This window comes from Cynara cardunculus, assembly GCF_001531365.2.
Source record: "Cynara cardunculus var. scolymus isolate 2C chromosome LG 12, CcrdV1, whole genome shotgun sequence".
In the NCBI taxonomy this organism is placed as follows: domain Eukaryota; kingdom Viridiplantae; phylum Streptophyta; class Magnoliopsida; order Asterales; family Asteraceae; genus Cynara; species Cynara cardunculus.
Window position 1 is genome coordinate 9,005,874 of NC_037539.1, and position 22,452 is coordinate 9,028,325.

At 34.6% G+C, this 22,452-nt stretch overlaps 1 protein-coding gene across 4 annotated transcripts; it reads left to right on the forward strand.

The window, feature by feature from the left end:
- Nucleotides 1–339: 339 nt before the first annotated feature.
- LOC112523389 (sn1-specific diacylglycerol lipase beta) lies at nucleotides 340–15,211 on the forward strand. 4 transcript variants are annotated; one of them, XM_025132980.1, is made up of 15 exons: nucleotides 340–706; nucleotides 3,617–3,755; nucleotides 4,238–4,457; nucleotides 4,546–4,646; nucleotides 6,191–6,312; nucleotides 6,387–6,478; nucleotides 7,477–7,582; nucleotides 8,129–8,283; nucleotides 9,661–9,764; nucleotides 10,735–10,856; nucleotides 11,782–11,879; nucleotides 11,976–12,229; nucleotides 13,400–13,441; nucleotides 13,631–13,799; nucleotides 14,793–15,211. In XM_025132980.1, exons 1-15 carry the CDS (start codon nucleotides 425–427, stop codon nucleotides 14,872–14,874), a joined length of 2,088 nt encoding a protein of 695 aa, XP_024988748.1. In that variant the 5' UTR covers nucleotides 340–424; the 3' UTR covers nucleotides 14,875–15,211. The 4 variants fall into 4 exon arrangements, with proteins under 4 accessions (XP_024988748.1, XP_024988747.1, XP_024988746.1 ...); XM_025132979.1 differs by having other exon boundaries at nucleotides 340–541; nucleotides 629–706; nucleotides 13,400–13,799; XM_025132978.1 differs by having other exon boundaries at nucleotides 13,400–13,799.
- The last annotated feature ends 7,241 nt before the right edge of the window (nucleotides 15,212–22,452 follow it).

Genomic DNA, 22,452 nt, shown 5'->3' on the forward strand with positions numbered 1-22,452 from the left:
TTAATTTTATTATTATTTATAATTAAAAAACAATTTTTTTAAAAAATATTAAAAAAAGGTATTTTTATATTTTTTTCATCATTGTATTTCAATTCTACTGCAAACCAAACAAACAAATTTCAATTCATTAGACATATTAAATTTTATTATGCAAACCAAACACTTAATCAAACCTGATAACATTTAATTCCAATTCCCTACAAATTTTAATTCCTTTAACAAATTCGAGCCTAACAATACACTTTGTTACAAATATTTGTTTTAAACATAGACAGCTATATACTGGAACATTACCGTTTAAAGAATCAAACAACCGAATTCAAACATCTCTACTTATTCCTCGATCGTTTTCCAACTTGTTCGCCGATGTTAGTCCTTTTTCTTGCCGATTATTCAATACGAATCTTAATTTACTAGCATCGCTATGATTTGGGGTTTTGAAATCAAGCAACTGAGATGGAGCGCTATAATTCTAGGGATTTCGAATATGTTTTTGATAATCATCAGCCTCATTTTAATCACTGCAGCTTACCCGGACTGTGTAATTGGAGATATTGTTCCATTTCTTGTGATTTTCTTTGTTTCGTGTTTGAGAATGGCGTCAATGATTCCGATCGCAATGGCGCAGAGAGCTACGGCCATGACGATTATTAATACTCCTTCTGAAACACGTGCTGTTGGAACCCTAATTCGGCGTCACCAGCGGGTAAAATTTTACGTCAGTTTTCTAGCTTTATTGTTCTTTTTTATGATTAATAATACAATAAACGGGTTGGTTCAAGGGAATTTTTAAGCAATGAACAGGAATTGGAGATATGTTTTTACTATCGCATTAGTGGATCAAACTCTTGATGCATGCTTGTTTAGCTATTTGGTTTTTTCAACTTGCTTAATATAACGCGTAGTGATTCTTTTTTTGTTGTTGCTGTACTAGCCCATGAACCTGGCCAAAGACAATAAGAAAAAGTGGGTAGAGCATTGACAAAATGAGGCTACATCAAGACAGCTGGTCATCAACATTTTTAGAGACATCAGTTTGCTGCTATAAGTAGTACTTGACACATAACACTTACTTTTATAGAAATGAGGTCCTTGGTGGTTACGTGCACTACAATTTGCTGTACACAAATCCGTACTGGCTACTGTTTGCCCTTTTCTCCTAACAATGTATGTACATGGAAATATGCTGTGCATACGTATTTATTAAGAATCCATTGTAATCGACCTCTAAACTGCACAATTCAGATACCAACAATGCAGCTTCTGTTGTTCTTTGCTCTTTACCCGGCTTCACATAATCAAGTTACTAAAACAAACACTCTTTCATCAGAAAAACCAATCCTGCAACCAGATCTGTTATTTAGTTTTCTTTGTCTTAAGTCCATTAGGCCTCAGTGAATCTAACTTTTCTTCCTTTGCAACCCTACAATTCTCATTAAAAACCTCCGAAAAATCAGAAAATCTACCAGATTTTCTACTAATCTCCACATGAGCATCATCTAAACGTCATATGTTATACTGCTGCTCCCTTCAAGTTAGAGCTTATGTGTCACACATGCCAAGATTGCTATATATAGGATTAAACTGAGCCTTATGAAGGGGTTTATGCGACATCATGTCCATGTACTAACATGGAGAGAAGAAGTAAGCTAATCAAATTTGACGTAATTGCCAAAATTTAGCTGGCCATAGTTTGTAGGCGACTTTCTGGGAGAGTTCGAAGTCACTTTAGAGCTCGCCCGGTCTTTCCAGATTATGTCGGTATACATCATGTGACTTTGTACATGGCTTCCCAAGTCACGGACAAGGTTGCTTCTAATGCATCACAAGTTGCCATGTGATTTAACAGGCGACTTCAAGTGGCAAGCCAACCTCCTAACTTCCAGCGGACTTCACAGGCTACATCAAGGTTGGGCACCAAGTCGCTTGCAATAAAGTGTGGAAATGTGTTGCTTTTGAATGGGATGGATGATAATTTTTGGTCAGTCAATAAGAGGCAAAATATTAATCTACCAAAAAGTGCACTCCTTTGACCGAGTCAGAGGTCATCTTTGATTCAGCCGAATCAGAGGCAATCAAACACTATCTAAGATTACTCAAGATGCTTGGTCCCTTATTGATAGGATAACCATGTCTTTGGGTTTGCGCAGGCTAATATAATTTCTTGGCTGAGATGCTACTCAAATATGGCTTTCTTCTAGTGCTTGAGATCGTATTCTCTAAATGTGACTGTTATCTAGGTGATTGATTCTCTGCAAGTTTCTTGTTCCCTGAATGGATGTTGTTGGCTTTCTTGAACGACTCGTTTCTTGGAATGGATAATTGGATTTGTAAGAGCTGGGGGCAGGTCGGCCATTCGTGAAGTGGAATGTTGTTCAATGGGCTCCCCAAAAGTACCATACATCTGTTTCACATTTTCATCTTTCGGATTTTAAAGAATACGAAAATTTCTGTCTGCAAGCCTTTGAAGCCTTTTCTCTCATAGTTTCCATATAACTGTATATGCCGATTGATTGGTCTGAGGTTATCGACAAAAAAGATTTGTCTAAGCCACTTCGTTTCTTTTTGTCCAAGTTGCACACGAATTCCAATGAGATTCCATTTTCAAAGCAAGTTCATCATCAGCTTCTTGTATAGAGATATTAGGTGGGCTCAGATTATCTTTTCCCTTTTTTGTAAAATATTCATTTCTTTTATGTCTTCCAACTGTGGAAATCTTATTGTTTACTATAAGTAGAAAAAGTTGATATCCTCCATTATACAATCTTACATATAAATAGGTTTAAAATAGAACTAAACTGGGGGGAAGTTAGCTATACAAAATCATTTGCTCTTAGCTAAATCCCATAATTCTAGAAATCATCTAAAAATCAAATCCCTTGATTATTTGAGTGACGCATTGCTCTATTGTTCTACTGCCTTTATTGTACTTTTTGGCGCACACTCTAATTCGACAATTTTTTATACTGTCTCATGCTCTTTAATAACGTTCCAAAACCTTCTAAACGTGTTTGTGACTTCCCAAAACTTTTTTTCAAGCTGGGGCCTTCATGGAAACCACCTCTCTACTCCTTGGGATTGAGAAAGGGCCTGGGTATATCCTCCCATAGGCCCTACTTCTGAGTAGGATACAGTGAGTATGCTGTTTTGTGGTTTGATGTAGAATATTACATATTTACTAAATATACTTCTTTCCCAGTTACTGTGGAATGTAAAAGCACATGGATGCTGGTTGCGGCTCACACTTCCGTTCTTGCGTTGTATCTAATAACACTTGGGGGAATCATAAAATATTGTCTAAACTGTTCAGGACTTCAGGTAGAATTGTACTTAAGTTGTTCACATGTTAACATTGATGGTTCTGAATAGTGCTGAATCCTCTTGGTTCAATTCGAGTTCGTATGGTTTCTTCAGACGTTGGCGTACATCAAATACTTTTTGTGCTTGTGGGAAGTTCGAAAAGATTAGGATGCAATTTTTACATTAACAAAATGTGGTTTCCTATCTACCAATACCCAATCATGGGAAATGATATATCTTTATATATACATATTCTCTTTAGATTGGCATGTGTAGTGATGTCACCTAATTTAAAATTTCTGTTATTACTTAACAGATTAGGTACATGAAGTGGATACGGTGGACCCGGTTTGCTTTTGTAATTACAGTGCTGCAGTTTATGGGAGCAAGTTACCTTCTAATCAATGTTTCAAAAAATGTTTTTAAAGATCGAACTCCAAATGCATGTGTATTAGGTAAACTTAGGGCCCCTGAACTTTCTATTTTTGTAGATCTGTACAATTGTTGCCTTGTTTAAAGTTTAATGAATAATACGATAGAGAGAGGCTCAAATGCTTCAAGACATTGCATGTTTATGAGAGTAGAATGTTCTATAAGCAAAACCTTAATACCTTATTATGATTTTATATTTTCTTATCATAAGATATGTAGATCAGTTCTATATTGTAGCCTATTTTTTTATTCTGAACCTCCTTGGATCTATTAGTTGGTCTGGTCAGGTCCTACATTAATCCCCCATTCCCCATTTCCCCATTTCTTGGGTTTCTTGAAACAAGGAGAATTTTGCTCTAACAGGACATAGTTCGTCCCATCTAGCAAATAGGTAACTGAAGATGTCTTTACCATTATTTCTACGAGGGGTCGTGATATTTCCCACTTTTTGTTCTCTCCACATGTTACAAGTGGCTTTATATCCATAAAATTGTTGTTTTTGCAGAGCTTCTTTCAACTAACACCACATGGCTGCATAATATGGCGGTGGTATTTGTTATCATGGTGTGTTATGTCACACTGGTACAATGTTATTCCGGATCTGATGTCCTAAGATGGAGGTCTTTCTACACGAACGAAAACAAAGCATGGAAACACCATTATCGAGAGGTATTTGATCAAGGACTTCGTGAAGCATTGTGCTGTATGGGACGTGTCAAATACTTGTATGCTTCTGCACTTCTGCTTGGCCTACAAGTCTGAATTCTTATGCATTTTATTGATTTTGCTTACTTCACATGCTTCAATTTCTAGGACTGTAATGGAAGAAGATGAAGTTTTCTCAGTGGCACAGTTACTAGGAGACCTTGTTTCTTATCGTGCATCTGGGACAGGGCATCTAGAACTCTTGGCAGGTCTGTCTTGTTTTTGGATGGAACACAAATTCCTTGTGATAAAATGATGCTATACTTTGTTATAACATTTTCATTAGCAGTTCATGCACTCTTCTCTTGTTTTTGAAATTAACATGTTACATTGGGTACAATACTTGTAAAGTGTTAATAGCAAGTAGTCATTTATTTTCAAAATAGGTGCCTTCTCCTTGATTTTACGTTCCTCACATGAAGTGATTTAGGTGATATATGGCCATTGCTGTAAAGTTGCAAAGTTATTATGTTCCATGTAACAGTCATGTGTAGTTCATTTATGGCCTCTGATGTAAAATTTGTAAAATTAATATGTTCCACGTATCCGTCATGTGTAGTTCAATACCATACATTGGAGTGGACTGTATAGATTGGTTGGAGATGAACAGAAAAAAGCTTCTCTTGTTTTTTTATTTATATTTTCCGTTGGTTAGATTCGAGGTCAATTAGAAGTGCAAAATATTAATCTTTAAGATTGGCACTCCTAAAGAATTGGGTAATTTGTTAACAAGTGCCAGTCTTATATTTGTCTAACATACGTGGGTATAGGGTTTAGTCGGTTTTTCTTTTTCATATCGTGAGATTTGTAAGGTTGAATGCATGGGTCTTCAAGGTTCATGTGACGTCCGCATCTTTGTAAGGTCACAGATTTCACATTAGTTAATACTTTGCTTCTTGCCAGTGGTTTTTTACTCTAGGCAATTCTTTATATTATTTTATGAACTTCACGGATAACTATAACAGTAAACAAATCAAGTTGAATCTGAAGAAAACGGACTCCATTCAAAGGGACAGCCACACTGGACCATCGAGCAGAGAGATTGAAGGCAGCCCAAACTTGAATTGAATCCAGACAATTGTTGAGAGGCAATGAAGCTTGAAACTTGAAACTTGAGAAGGCCTGCCTTGATGAATCACAAAAAACCAAGATATTACCTTATACAAGTTGAGGATGGATAGTAAAAACTGAAGAAAATAGCAGAACTGCCTAGATGGAGTCATTTGAAGCTTTATTACTTCCTCTATACTTGGTTTTCATTGATTATACTCCTTCCATCAGTGTCATTCTACCACTTCTACTTGTCCCCAACAGATTTCTATTTCAGATTTTAATTTTAAGATACATTTGATGTTCATAAATTATTCTTCCTCTTTTATCAGTTGTTTATGTGCTTATGCCACAACAAAAGTTTCATTAGTTTCATTATAAATTATAAGATATGTGTGACAGGGATTGCAATCTATCAACTTCCGTACCTTAATCCGAAAGTCAAGTGAAAACACTATATTTCTCAAGTGACCTTATTGTCCATAAACCCCTGAAAGCCAAGTAGAAGATAGGAATTATGCATTTTACGAATTCTCAATTAACACCAAATATCATGCTTCATTTGCTTTGATCAGCATCTGCTATATCTAAAACTCATCTATGTTCTTCTACTGAAGAAGATGGTGATCGTGAATTTTCTCGAGCCTTGTCCATAGCATGTGTAGTTATTACTTTGCATGACTTGTTTACTTACTCTATTCAGGCCTAGCTTTGTTGCAAAGGGAAAGCCTAATGCCTAAATATCAAGAGGAAACTGTGGAGGCACCTGAAGAACTAATTCAAGGAGCTGCTGATTTTCATCCATTCGCTGAAGCTGCCTATACGGTCTTTTCAGAACTAAAAGTCTTTTTGTAGCTTATTATGATACTTTCTCAGCACCAACTATTCTCTTGGTACAGGGCCTTTTACTTGATGTTGGAAGGAATCCTGTATTGTTTCTTTGTGCATGGTTGTATAGGCAAGGGATTTTGACCCCTTGGACTTGGAATAGGTCAACCCACACTAACTCCTTTTTGGTGCAAATCATTTATTTTGTAATTTCCCTTGTCATCTCTCCGCTTCCTGTCTATACTGTGAATGACCATTTATGTGTTCTTATATCGAATAATCCCCACTTGCCGTCTTGACATGCAAGCAGTGGAAACAGGATGTCTAAAATTTTTGGTGCTTAGAGAATGCTCAGTTATGTGGTCTTGGTTTGCACTACGAGTGTTGAAAGTGCTTACCATTCACGAATAATCATAAAATGAAGATCAACTTCTAATTGCTCGGTTAACTTCAAACTACGTGAACAAATGCTAACTGAGATCCATCGTCACAATTATTGTAGATTTAATTTTCAAATACTCCCAACCGAACAGTAAGGCATGGAATTATCTGAAGGATTTGGTGATTCATTCATTTGCATTCCGTCTCTGTGATTAACTTATTCAGAATATTTGTTGGGAATCTCTCTTTTGCAACAAGATAAGAGGCTGATACTCTAGTCATGCATATGCTATCTTCCATGCGATGCCACTTCATTTATTATAGTCCCTCCATCCATAATAATTTGCAACCTTAGATTGCACACAGACTTACAGGAGTCTTTGGCTATTAATCAAATGTCCAAAATCTCCTCCACCCTTCAAAATTATACATGGGAAGGAAACTGGTGGACCAAAATCAATCCTATCAATAATTTGTAATGATGAACATGGGCAAATATATAATGTTAGATTGAAAATTTACAAATAATTATACAATCCAATTAATATTGGACATTCCAAAATGCAATAATCACACTTTTCACAGGATAGAGGGAGTAGTATATATAATATGATGATTATGATCTGATAAAGCTTACATCTGCCTTGGTCTAAATAGTAATGGTGAATCTTGGTCGGGTTCCCCTTTGAATTCAAGAAGTTAGTAGTTGTCCATACAATCATAAGTAGAATATTTGTTCATTTCTGCCATGTGTATATTAACAGTTCCACCTTCCTGTAGGCTTCCCAAACTCGAAGGTGACAATTGGTGGCGAGGTCATGCAAGTGCTTTTCTGAGATATGTAAATTTGCCTGCTGAAGTGCTTCGACAAGGCCGTGTTTGTCAGGTCCTTGTAACTTTCTGGTTACATATTTTCGTATATATCATATACTACCAATATTCAGGAGTCAATATTCTGACTGGTGACACAATCAGCTAACTGATCATTTTCCTGCTGGTATTGTCGCTTACAGTTTGTTAGAGGTGTGATTTGAATTCTGTTTGTGTTGTGCACAATGGTGCACCTGTATGTGCTTGCCTTCTACCAAGGTGTTCATGTTTCTTGTTACTTTCTGTCTGTTGCTTGCAACTGTAATTTTCAGTGTCTGGTGTGCACATAATAATGCACCTTTACATGGTTCTCTTCATGCGTTTTCGCATGCAAGGGAGATGATAGCTTAACATGCAAGTATAAAGAAACTGATGGATTCACACATCATGCATCCATGCGTGCATCATTCTGAGTGCTATACTTTCTCTTTGCAAAATTTAGTGACATCATTATCCTTCATGGGTGTCTTAAACTTGTCTAGTTTAAGAGTGGAAGTTACTTGTAAACCAGTTTCCACGTGTTGTTTATCCATGTATTACAAATTTGCATTTGTTGTTTCAGGCAAGGTGTGAAGCTGCATATTTTGTTGTGGTTCTCCATCATATAAAATCTGTTGTGATATGTGTGCGTGGAACTGAAACCCCAGAAGATCTCCTAACTGATGGTTTAAGTAGGGAATGCATGCTTGCTACAGAAGATATAGATGGTTTGATATAGTACGTTCTCTCCTGGGTTTTTTTTCCCCGGCTATGCCTTTGTATTCTGTTTAATACTGTCCTGTTTAACTACATATTTTCTATTCCCCCCCCCCCCTTCTCTCTCACACACACAACGATACATTGTACCAATCGGAGAAACTTTAGCACATGAACTTGTCCTTCCCATTGTCCGTCATCAAATGGGAGTATTCATTTAGGCAAAATAGATAAAGTGATCACTGAACTTTTATGGTTTTTTAACTTGCATACCTCTAGCAAATTATTATTTTTTGATCAATCATATACTTAGATTCTTACCACCATATCAGTGATATCTTTTTCTTCCAGTTGTCATCCAAATTAACAAACTGAAGTGAAGATTGAGGGAGTTCAATTAATTGATAAATCAAAAAAGTCAAAAAGACAATTGCGTATGAATGAAATCACCTCTATTATCACACACTTGAATTTGTGAGATCCCACTTTAGGATGGCAACAGGGCGGACTTTAGGGGCATAGTGTTGCCTCACCCGCCCCTGTGTGCGGCATATAAGGCTGTCTGGTAACAGGTGTGGGACTGATATAGGGGAGATCTTTTAGACCTGGTCCATATTTAGGACGGATTGAGGTGTAGCTCAAAACCCATACTATCCCACGTACACATATGCATACACACACAAGCATGTACGTGCATGCACACACACATATGTGTGTGTGTGTATGTAGATGCGTATCCATACATATACACACACACTTACAGACTACAAACATACACAAATAAATTGTATATGTAAGTTTTTTACAAGAACACCTCACGTGGATTTCTAATTTCTGATTTCTTTTTCTTTCTTTTCATTTTATTTTTTTCGTTTTGATTGTTTTTTTTAATTTACTTTTCATTTGTACTTTAAATATAGAAGTTTTGAAAAACTCATTAATTTAAAGTGTTGGGGTTGTGGGTGGATCTTGTAACAATCCGGCTTTACCGAATAAAACAAATATATACAAGTAACTAGATAATTAAGTTTTATTGACTTAAATTGAAAAGTAGATACATTGGAATGATGTTCCGATGATGTAGGAAGTCAAAAAAGTTATTATATTGAGTTATTGACTAATATGCATATAGTTGTCAAAAGCTATCTAACAATATCAAGAAAGTTCTTTATAATGATTACTGAAGGGTCAATGACTAAGTTATTGGAATAATACTTTCCCTAAGAGAAAAGGAGATATTACGTTTATTTTAGGACACCAAAAATGGAAATTGTTGCATTTATTTTTGGATAAAGGGTTTACGAGTAACATTCTTTTAAAATTGCTCTTCTTTTTCTTGGTCTCTTATCATAACATTTTCATGACCAGAATTCTTCTTCCTTCTCATCCCTGTCACAGTGATAATCTTATTCCGCCAGGTTCAGCATATTATGGGCACTCTGGTATAGTGGAAGCCGCGAGGGATCTGTATGTGCAAATTGATGGAAATCCTGGAAACAAAGGTATGGTATGATCTGTTGCTTGTTGATTGGAACTGTTTAGGGTGGAAACATTTATGAAAGGGAATCCCCATAGCATGCATCACATACACCTTCCATCCCATCAAATTTCAACAATTTTCTTTGTGGGATATCTCATGGAAACTATAACATATTCGTTGTCAGTAAAAGTAAGCATGTGAGGTCTTAATTGGGCAGTGTTCATAAAGTTTATCCAAATACTCCTCCTAGCATTGTTGTCAAAATCTGAGAATTGAATTGTGAACTCAATTTCCCCTAGAATAATTTGTTTAATATACCATAATTACATACAAACACAAAAAATAAGTGAAAAATAATTTCATGCTCTTCCCAAGGGAGGATTAGGGAAATCCTTCTGATTTCAGCTTTCTCCATACCTTGGGGAAAAGCATGAAAAAAGGCTTAAATGGTATGATCCCTCTGTCACCCCAGAATGAAAGAGGTGATCTCGTAGCTCTTGAGCTGTGAAGATGCGTTGTTAGGTGCTCCATTTTATTTTTCCATTGAGGCCGAACCTATACGGCTAACCTGGCTCGAGAGATAGTTGTTCATACATTGGTAAGGGATGTATGGATTCTCAAGAAGAGAGGAGCCATGGTGGTCCCCCCGGGGATGAGGTATAAAACCAATATTTACATGTAAATCAACAAGAACTTTCTTATGTCCAGTTAGTGGTGGTTACTATTTTATGATATACCAACAAAACGTTTTGGTCATCTGACTGCAAATACGTTGTTGGTTCAATAAACTCTACACAGAAGTCCATAACAGCGTCACAAATAAGCTAAGAAATCAAGGCTAATTTTTATGAAATTGTGTAATATGGTTCAGTTCACCAACACAATGATGAATTGCCAATATGATGGTGAATCAAACAAGATACTGATCTCCTAATGAGATTCACACTGTTTTGTTCATGAATCGAATTCGTACAATTCGAATTGCGAATCAGAATTCCAGGAAGGTGGATTGCTTACGTCATTGCTAGGAGCTGGATGTGAGTGTGAAGGGTACAACCTTCGTGTTGTGGGACATTCGCTTGGAGGAGCTATTTCTGCACTGCTAGGATTGAAGGTCTGTTCTCATACTTTCATTCAGAGTAAATTAACATTTGGTCTCTGGATTTACAGTCAATCTGCAGGTTAGTCCATGGACCTCTTTTGGCCCGAGCCCAAAATCAACTATTTTGTAACAATCAAGTCTATTTGTTTAACACTGCCAGTGAACATCCATTAAGCAACAGGCATGCCTTGCAAAATGCATGTCTGTTGGGGGAATTATTTGTCTTTTTATTGCCTAGTATTTTATATATTTGTTTTTCTTTTGTGTATTTCTTATGTTCCATCTTCTACATTATTTTATCTTCTGTCTTCTTTATCTTTTTGCAAACCAAATCTGAAAAATACAAAACGTTACCAAATGAACTTGAATCAAAACCTAGATCTAACCAGGAACACCAGATCCTTACACAAAAGAAAAAATTCAAATGCAAAATCCAGTATTAAGTTTCATATAATTCACCAAAAGTTTTCATTAATGTCGACCAAAAAGCCTATTTATTCCTATCTAATAGTTACCAAACTTTATCTGGTTCCTCAAGTGGTTTTGCATCATCAAATGGTATCATGGGACAAGAAATTGCAAATGCTATGGGAAGCAAAAGGCTGAGAACCTGTGGTACCTGTATAAGAAAGTGTGTTCAATGTTTATAATGTTGCCGATGGCTTTTTCTTATGCCAAACTTTTGATGCTTTCTTTCACTCAGCGACCAATTGATGTCCTAACTCCTAAGTTAAACACAGCCAATTTAGTTTGAAACGAAAATCCAAATACGTTGGTTCAAGAAGTCAATTACTCTCCTTCCTGCCCCCTCCTTGACAAACTAAACAGTAGAGGGCAATTGTAAAATTCATGATTTTAGTATGAAACGCAGTTACTGAACCAAATCATCTGCATCAAACATCCAATGTATTTCTAACTTTCCCATTCTTATGAACAGTTATATGGACGTTATCCACGATTACATGTATATAGTTATGGGCCGCTTCCATGTGTAGATTCAGTCTTAGCAAATGCATGTTCAGGTTTTGTGACAAGGTAATCTTGATACAATACTACCGTGCCTTATTATTGTCCTCCGTTTTCGTCCCACCTAGTTATTGGCAGAGTTTCATATTGTCCCTGCTGCTGCAGCATCGTGTATGATACTGAATTCTCATCACGCCTTTCGGTTGCTTCAATCATGAGGTTACAGACAGCTGCCATGCTGGCACTATCAAATGATGCAGATGCTGATTCAGCCGTAATTCATAAACTTGCTCGTCGGTTTCTTTCAGTAAGCACCTATCTGTGGACCAAGCCTCAGGAAAAGCCTCCAGCTTCAGAGTTGAATCCATTGCCACTGAGAAGAGAAAGCAAGAAGTTTAATCGGGGTGAACTTTTGCATGGTACTTATTATTATCATGTTTCTCTTATGCATATACCAATGAAAATTCTCAGATAATTTATCTGTGGACTGTAAGCCGGTCTACGGCTTGTAAATCCAACCCTTTGCTGAGTTGTTGCCTGTGGGGAAGTGTGAGGTTTTTCATTGTCTTATCTATTTACTAGTATATGGGGGTACTCTTCCTACTATAAGTGCACAACTAAGTTCACGAATTATATTATGAGAATCCCAACAATGACCGTGGATGTAATGATAAATCTGCCATTAGGTTACCTACATAAGACGTAAAACCAATAATAGTGGAGGTGGTAGTAATAAAATATATAGCTGTACAGGGGGTATTGAGTAAATAGTAAAGATTAACAACCCTATGGTCGCTTTGAGATGGGGAGGGTACCAAGCTATTTTAGAGGTTAAATAGAATCATCGAGAGGGGAATAGGGGTATTCTGTTTTGTTGAAATCATATAGGCGAGAGCCTGGGAATGCACCAGACTTTGAAGCTGGAACCATTGGAAGCATTCGATTAATAGTAAGGAAATATCCATAAACTTACCTATGAATTCACCAATTTGTAACCTTGAGGGCTAGCTCAACTGACAAATAAAGGTTAGGCCTTGGGGCTCCTCCCCATAGGTTACTAGTTCGGGTCTCCTCAAGGCCACTGGGAATTTTCTTAGTTGTTATCTTCAGGGTCCCATGGGATTAGTAGAGGTGCATGCAAGCTGTCCCGGACACCCATGGTTAACAAAAAAACTGAACTCACCAATCTGTTTTTGGGTCCATTGCAAATGTTGAGCTGTATAAATACTGTGTTCATTTAGGGGCTGTTTACCAAATTCTTATCGAGTAAGTGCTTACCGGCAAGAGTCGTTGCCCTTATTTATCTTATGGGGTGACATTTCTGGCCATCAAAAGGATTGATGGTAAGCGTTCATACCCGGTAAGTGCTTCCATGGTAAGAATCATCACCCTCACTTACAGGGTAAGACTATCGATCCTTGTCTTCCCTCTTACCGGGTAAGATTCTCGGTCCTTGTTGTGTTCACCAGGTAAGGTATTTGAACTGGTAAGCGCTTACTAAGTTAAGTGTTTAGTAAACGGCCCTTTAGTTGTCTCGTGTCAGTTTGTACTTATCAATCCTGACACTGCGCCATTGACAATCGCTGTAGTGAGCATCCAGGAACCAGATGAACGTTTCAGCCTTTGGCATGGTATGGACATGGACGATAGTTCAGATGATGATGGTGGTATAATTGATTCATCAGAAAGATTCTCTAATCCTTTTTATCAGTCTCCTGATAATCTTGATTCACGTGATAATCTCGTAACACGGTTTATGGAAGCTATGCCATCACGAAAAGGCCAGTCGTCTGAGAACTTCAGAGAAATGTTTTTGCCAGGTGTGGTCATTCATATAGTACCTGAGAAGAAAAAGTTTGATATGCCTCTATATAGACGATGGAGCACACCCGATGCACGATGTGGGTATGAAGCTTATGTGGCTAACAGGGAAGCCTTCATGGACATGATTGTTTCACCTTATATGTTCGTTGACCACCTACCCTGGAGGTAAATCATCTTAACACACTCTTTTTCATGTTGATGCGCAAATGATCTGCTTTTGCGTTGCCATATTCTAAAAACTTGTATTGTTATTGCCACAGAAATGAATGGTGGTCAGATTATTATCAATTGCCTGGTGTTAAATAATGTAATAAATATGACATGGAGTAACAACATATGTAATTGAACACCAATACAGCCTAATAATTTAAAAGACTTAACAATCTTTTGAATAATACAGAAGACGAAGAGTAAAGACTAATTATCTATTTAGAAAAAACAAGTGAAAGTTGAAGAACAAATTAAACAATTAAGAAAAATACATCAAAAATTCGGGTAGAACCTCATGGATAACTTTTTACACTTTGTGGGTCAAAAGATGAACACATTGAGTTGCTTTTTAAGGAACTGGGTAGAACTGTTAGATTGTTGGGTGATCGGTTTTACATGATTATTATAGATCTGGGTTGGGGATTTCACATAGACGCATTTTTCTTATTTGTTCACAAGTGCAGCTAGTTGGGCAGGGTTGCATTATTAAACCTTGTTGCATAGCAATAAGGGGAAGTAAATGATGAGTGGTCATTGCAATTTTTAGTAGCATTCACTCAAATCTTACATAAAATAGCTATGACATATCTGTACTATTTTGTAAAGCATCTAGTAAAAGTCTTAAGACCTCTGGAATTTCAAGAATATATCATCTATGGAACATTACGTACAAATCACTAATGTTAAACGTTACAATTTTTAGCTGAAAGCATCTGCTACGTAGGTGGAGCAACAAAAAGGTCCAGTGAGCACCATATTTGTTAAATGAGTCCAATGATTTGGTTGGAAATCCCAAATCAAGTGCATTTTAAGTATTTGATTATTTCTCTTTCTATTTCTCTTGTCATAAATTGTAAAAAGATGAGTTAAATATTTGGAGAGTGTGAGCGTAATACCATCTTCTTTACTTTAATAAACTAATAATACCATTTATTTATTCATCCTCAGATGTTCCCATGCGCTGAAGAAAATACTTGAAAAGCAAAAGCTTGAACAAGACCCTGTTGGTGTGAGTTTAAGACCACGCTGAACTAATACATTTCAACCAATCCCTGGGCCAACAAGGTACCAATCTGAGAAGCCCATACATAGTCTACAGGTATCCATCCATCCATTCATATCTATACTTTCTCTGATTCAAAGCTTGGATCATTTGCCATAGTAACATACTTAACAGAATCACTAACCATATTAACACCTACCATGATAAGCTCAGAAATGTAGGATGCAGTTTAGTAGCGTTAGTTTTCAGTAAAGATTTGAACGATAACTGTAGTACTGAACCTGTATTAAGAACAATTAGGAGTTGCATCGTATTATGTAGTTGAAACCGCCAGATTCGTATAGCAAAAGCACAATTTTTGCTCAAGAGTGTGGCTATATTTATATATATGTAGATATATTGTTTTGAAGTTTAAGATGTATATATTTCTGTTTGATTTATGACACACATATATATCTATATGTATGTATTTTGTTGTGCAATGAGCCAATGATCCCCTTTCTTGTGTATACACTTGAGGATTTGTTGCATCCATAGTCTTAACACAAGGGTGGATGATAAAATCAACCCGGGTTCGAATCCTACCATCTACATATACGTTTGTTACCTTAGGGTTGTGGGCGATACATACATGGGATTAGTCTGGATAAAGCTTTGGATCACTAATTTCAAAAAAAACTTAGGGCTGTGCGCATTTCAGTCCACACTGAGTAAACTGGCTAAACCAATAAAAAATGAAAAATAAATTGCTGGTTTGGAGATTATCTGCTAGTAATAGGCTGGTTGGTTTGAATTATTGAAAACTGAGTCGTGTTTGATTTGGTTTGATCACCGGTTTGAATTGAAATATTTTGTTATAAATTTATATTTGAAAAACAATAAAGTTTAGATTCGTTTGTGACCATTTACCGATGCTTACCTGGGTAAGTGCTTACCGGCAAAATTCAAAACTATCAATTAATTACCGGGTAAGATATTAGTTCACCAATACGGTATCGTATGCAACAAGTAACCCGGTAAGTGCTAATTGTGGTAAGGGTCGTCGTTGTCACTTACCAGGTAAGACTCTCAGTCCTTATCTTAGCTCTTACTGGGTAAGATTCTTGGTCCTTGCAATGTTGATTCGGTAAGGTAATATGACTTGGTAAGCCCTTACCCGAATAAGCGTTTGGTAAACGGCCCCTAAGTGTTTTAAGTTGTGATATGTCGTTTAGAGCATCTTTGACGACTTCTTCAAAATGGGGGAAATGGAGAAAATAAGGATTTTGAACCTATAGTTTGCTCTAGCAGCTTCCCCAAAACTATCTTCAAAATAGAGAAAGCAGGAGAGAGAAGGGTTATTTCTTCGAATATGGATATCACCCAAAAAATGATTACCAAGTGAGAGCACCAGTAGGAAACTTTGAAAATAAATATTTAAAGAGAGAAGTAATTTCTAATAGATGAATGAAATATTATAATCAATGTTGGAATCTCTAAAATGGGGAATCTGTTGGAGATAAATGTAATTTTTTTGAGATTTTGACTTCTAATTCTTTATTTTGGAGAAATTTTGAGGAATCTGTTGGAAATGCTCTTATACATGAAAAGATTTGTAGAATGCTGATATGGGAGGAAAGAAGCATCCATGAACTAACATGCGATGACGACTATGATTTGATCTTGAATTGATGTTTCAACCACCGTTTTATGGTATTTTTGGTCCTTGTCAAATTTAAAAGGTGATCTAAATATAAATTTATCTTGAGATAGACCGAACATGGTTTTCTCAAGAGGTGGAGGTTCAGCTAGTTAAATGGCCGGTTGACCATGGGTTTTTATATATGTTTAGCCAAGATATTTCTTATACAAATTTATACTCTTTTAGTCTACGGGTCGAGCCAAATTGCACTCGACCCAAGTTGTTCGAGTAGTAGACTCACAAGCTACTCGAGTTTCATCCATTTGCTTATCTCTTGTGGTGCTAGGCATAAACCCTAGCTTATGACATTCGTTAAACTTACCTAATGGTCATTGCCTATTCGGGTTACTGGTAGATCCAAACCTAGTCGAATATTGTACATGGTGAGATGCACAAATCATCATGTTTGTGATGTGGTTATCTAAAAGTAAGTTTGTGAGATTGACAATTATTTTCACGGTTAAAGTCCAAATCAAAATGATGCAACAAGTGATAGTTGCACTTTATTTCTCACATGAAAGTGAGTGTAATGATTGCAAGCATCACCTTTTTGGAGTACCAATAACTTCGGTTCTTACATAATTTCATTCACCTCATGAATTATATTGTATATATGTATTATATTATGTGATTATAATTTTTGTAGGAAATGAGCAACCAAATACATAGTATTTATGCGATAAAACAATTTGTGTACATTCAGTGTCAGGATAGTTACTGAATGCTGATGAATTTGGTTACAATGAAGTAAACGATAGCATCTAGTCATTGGCGGATTCATGTATTGAAGTGGAGGCCATGAGGGGGAGTGCCCTCGATCACTTTGACCTAACAAAGTAAAAAATTAGTCATCTTTTTAATGAGTCGTGTCCTATGTCTTGCCTCAAGTGCTTAATACATACCCTAGTCGTTAGAGGTTCTAGAACTGCCACTGTCTGCCGCCACATCTAACGGTGTTGGACCATGATGCCAACAAAATTTGATACATCGCTACTTGGGTGTTCTTTTTCTTCAAAATTTGGGACTTGGGTGCTCTTATCCTTTTGTAAAATACAAAGCTACAAAATTCTGTACATGGGTTCTTTTTTTTTTTTTGTCAACCGAGTTGACTCAGTTAATTCTTTAGATGAATCGTCTATGTTTCTGAATTTGATTAAACGTATTGAGAAATAAAATGTCATGGACACAAATTGTTTGCCGGTTCGGCATGATAACCTTCTTTTATCCTCAAAAAAATACGTCACCTTTTTTTGGTAATTTGTTCATTCACTAATAACAATTACGTGATATTTGTAAATTTAAATTGTAGTTATAATTAAACCTTCTTAATTTTGTTCAAATGAGTATTTAATATTTTTATTGTTTGCCAGTAACCAAATATTCTATACAGTATTACGAACATTGTTTTTCTTTAAACATATGAAGTAAATTAATTTACCAACTCACATGCGAGATAATATTTTCTTTGTTGAGATAATTTACCAACTCACTTGTGATTAGTCAGCTCGCATAGCGGGTTGGATATCCAGGTTATTAAAAAAAATTATTTATGGAACAAAATAAACAAGTTTCATTCATACGGTTTATTTAATGTTTTTATTCCAAAAGTTCCTTCAATTTTGATGTTAGAACAAGTGAAAGTACAATTATGAGCTTACTGTTAAAGACCTATTCACAAATTCTATTAATTTGTTATCTCTTATCTTTTACATATAAGATAAATTAAAGTACCAGGAGGTCTCAAGTTCAAATCCAAGAAAAAATAAAAATCATCTCGTGGCCACGGAGGTTCATATGCGATGACTCCGGACTATCTGCAAAGCAGGTGGTCGCCTTGGAATTAGTCAGCTCGCATAGCAGATTGGATATCCAGGTTAATCAAAAAAAAATTGAAGACGAGCGGGTTAAGTCTCAAGGGGATTTAGTGAAAAACTAATTTACCCAAGATTTGAATTCAGATGCTGCCAAAGTCTTTGTGACCATGAAGGTTCACTTGCAGTACTCCAGGCCATTTATGGCGGTCCAGGAGATCAGTTAATACACATAAACTGACCCGAAACCTACAATTACCAAAAAAGAAAAAAAAAACGAACATGTTTTATTATTATTTTATATGGATTTAAGTGGCTTATTGAATAATAATATGAGATAAATTTGGCTTTTTGAATTAGTGGGGGAATCTCTCATTGATTTGTTGACTTGTAACATGTTCCATGCCCTTATCTTGTTGATATTTTTAGAAGTTTGGCGTTAGTAAGAAATGAAATGAGTGAAGGGTTTGCTAAGTGGTCCTCATGGTCCTTACCAATTTGGCTCACCCCTCTTAATAGTTCAAAACACCATCATGATATGACTCAAATGCATTCTCCCCCATACCCTTTTTTAAGTCTTCCTTTTTTATCCTTCCCCCATAGGGGTAATCTAGTAATTTCCATCTATATTCTCAGTTGACTTTGTTTTCGATACAGTATGCTTCATAAGTGGTTCTTTTTCATATAAATGTCATCAGATTTTGAGTATGAAGATAATCAAGTCTCTGACATAACATGAAAATGTCGATTGGATCCTTGTTTGATAGCATTTATACTTTTGTTTCTTTAATCTTCTTATGTATGATTATGAGGCTAGTATGGTAATTCTTTATATGCAGCTAGTTGACTTGAGGTTTTCTTTATTATTTCTGATATAATTTACACGATAATTACTTATACCTAGATTGTTTTTTATGTAGTTCTGAATGATCGGACCCGCTTGCACACACCTCAATTGATTCTAAAAGACCCTTTAAGTTAACCACAAGGGTGGTGCCTGATTAGTTTGAGTTTGGCTCCAAAGGTCAAAAGTACCTGGAGGTCCCAAATTCAAATCCAAGGAGGAATAAAAATATCATTATGGCCACGGAGGTTCAAATGCGGTGACTCCGGACTATCTGCAAAGTAGGTGGTCTCCCTGGGATTAGTCGGCTCGCATAACGGGTTGTATATCCAGGTTAATAAAAAAAGAAGAAGGGGGTAGCAGAGTAATTTCAGCCACGTTGTTACTGTAAAGTCTATATAAGGGGTCCTTCTAGTCGTGGATATAATTATACCAGATAAATATTTGTCATTCAAATAAGTCGAAAAAGTCAACTAATTTTGTGTTATGATATTAGGTGTTTTTATCCATTTATTTCACTAAATTAATTTAATTCCTTCCTTCAATAAAAATTAACATCTTTTATATTATTACAAAAATGAGTAGGCTACAAATTTTGTCCATATGGTTTGTCGAAAATAACATTTTTTATCCATACAGTTTGAAATTACAAGATAGTCATCGTGATTTTTAAAACGTTCGGATTTGATCTCTCTAAAGGTTGTTAAACTTTTTGTTAAATGAGAATTATTTTCATCACTTTATCGATTTTTTATCTTTTAACCAATCAAAATTGATTTTATGATTTGGTCTATGTGGTTTGTGATTGGACTAATGACCAAAAAGTCAATGAAAAGACGAAAATACCCTTCATTTAACATAATTTGTTAACGGCAGTCAAAGGAAGGGACCAAATTCTGATATTTTTGCAAACCGTGATAGCTATTTTGTAGATACGAAAAAATATTACTTTTAACAAAGCATAGGGATCAAATTTGTAGTTTACTCTTAAAAAAATATAATGTGTTGTGGATAAATTCTTAAACATACTTCACCTTTTCTAGTTTGGTAGTAATCAATTTATAATGTTGATTGTTGTTTACAAATAATGTTTTTTACACCCTTATTTAAAGGGCATTTTAGTCATTTATTTAAAGGGTATTTTAGTATTTTATTAAAGGCTAAACATTTTTATCAATTATGGAAAAAGTTTAAAAAAATCCAACAAATTTATCATTTTGAATGATTTAATCACTAAACTATTTTTTTGAATGAAAAAACTATTAAACTTTCTTTTTTTCAATGAAAAAATCATTGAACTTTCTTTTTTTGATTGATTAAGTTCTTGAACATTTTTTTAATAAATAAATCATTGCACTTTTAGAAATTGGTTATCTACATTCTTTTAACCCAAAAGGCTTACATTAATCGACTAGTAAAAGTTCAATAGTTTATTTTTTTAACAGAGTTTTAATCATTCAAAATGTGAAAATTTAATGATTTTTCATTCAAAAACATAGTTCAGAGACTTAATCTTTCAAAGGAGAAATTTTAACAATTTTTTTTTTTGTTCAAAAAAAAATTATAGACTAAAACATTCAAAATGAGAAATTTTATTGGATTTTTTATGCTTTTCTTTTATATATATATATATATATATATATATATATAGGGGAGCGTTCAAATAAAAACCACCTAATTTGTATAAACCGTACAAACTTCATTCAACTAATCATAATTTTTCATTTTGTTCATTTTTTTTGTAATTATGAGAGGTTGATTAATCATTTTTATTGTGGATGATGTTAATCATGGATATTATCATCTTCATTATTTTAATTTTAGAGAAATACATGAAACAGTTTCATTAAGTAGTATATGAAACAATTTCATAATCATATATGAAACAACTTCATCAAAAAAAGTATTATATGAAACAATTTCACAAGATTAAACAATTTCATGAAAAAATTCCATAAGATTAAACTATGAAATCGACGAATGAGAGTAGTTTTTACGGTTTTTACAAATTGGGGTGATTTTCATTTGACTGCTCCTCTATATATATATATATGTATATATATATATATATATCATATCTCGTTTAATGTTTTTTCTTTTGTTTTACTAATTCCTCCATCATATTGCAAACTACACAATCTAATGTCTAATTAAGATGAAAGCTACATTCTTTATGGTCTATTTTATGTTTTTATGCAAGCTATTTGTTGTTATTGATGTGTTGTGTTTTTTTTAGATGTTTTTATCGTCGATATCGTTGTTCTTCCTCCATAAAATCTATGTAAAAATTGGTACATTTTATATTTATAATTTGTGTGGGTTATTTGTTGTTGATGAGGGTTTTTATTCCATGTTATTATATTTTGTTAATTATTATTACATTTGTTAATCAGATTATGATTAAGTGTGATATATGTAGAGTTCTGTTATTATAAATTTTGTTCTCCATCTTTTATATTTATAGAGTCTCTCAATTTGTATTTTTTATATCATTCTCTGTATTGTGTTTATTAAAAAACCAGTATATATCATGTGACTGTCTGTTGTTTAAAATAACACTTAAAACGATGCTTATGTATTTATTTATTTGGAAACTAATAAAATGTGATATTCATATGGTTTTTATATGTGTATTTGTTTGCTTTTATGAAATTATTTATATGATATGATATGTATTCTTTGTTTTATTATGCTTAAAATTATTTAATTATTTATTTATTTATTTATAATATCATATAATCATATTTAAAATTGTATGAAAAAGAGAAAATTTAATTTTTTTTTGTATATTCGGTAAATCAATAAAAAAAAAAACTTGTCCTATCTAATATTTTGAAGAGATTTATTTAATGACGGTTTAAAGTTTTAGTTATGTATTAGAAGAATTGATCGTAACATATCAACAGTTGTTAGGATGACAATATGAACAAAAAAATATGAAGGTCAATAAATCAATCACTATATTTATAATCTATAATTATAATAAAAGAAAATGATATATGCATAAACTGACATTGTAATATTTCAATATTAATTTGATCTTTTTTTATAAAACAATTATCGTCATCGCATAACGCACGATGCACAAAACTAACAAGTATATAATAAATACTCCATTTGTACGAACAGTATTAATTAGTTTTACCGCAATATGGGGATACGTGTTTAAAATGATCATTGCAACCTAAAGTTGTGATGAGCGATTTTAAAGTTTTGTACAAAAGAAATTTTGATTATTTAATTATTTTGAGTCAAAATAATTTTAATTG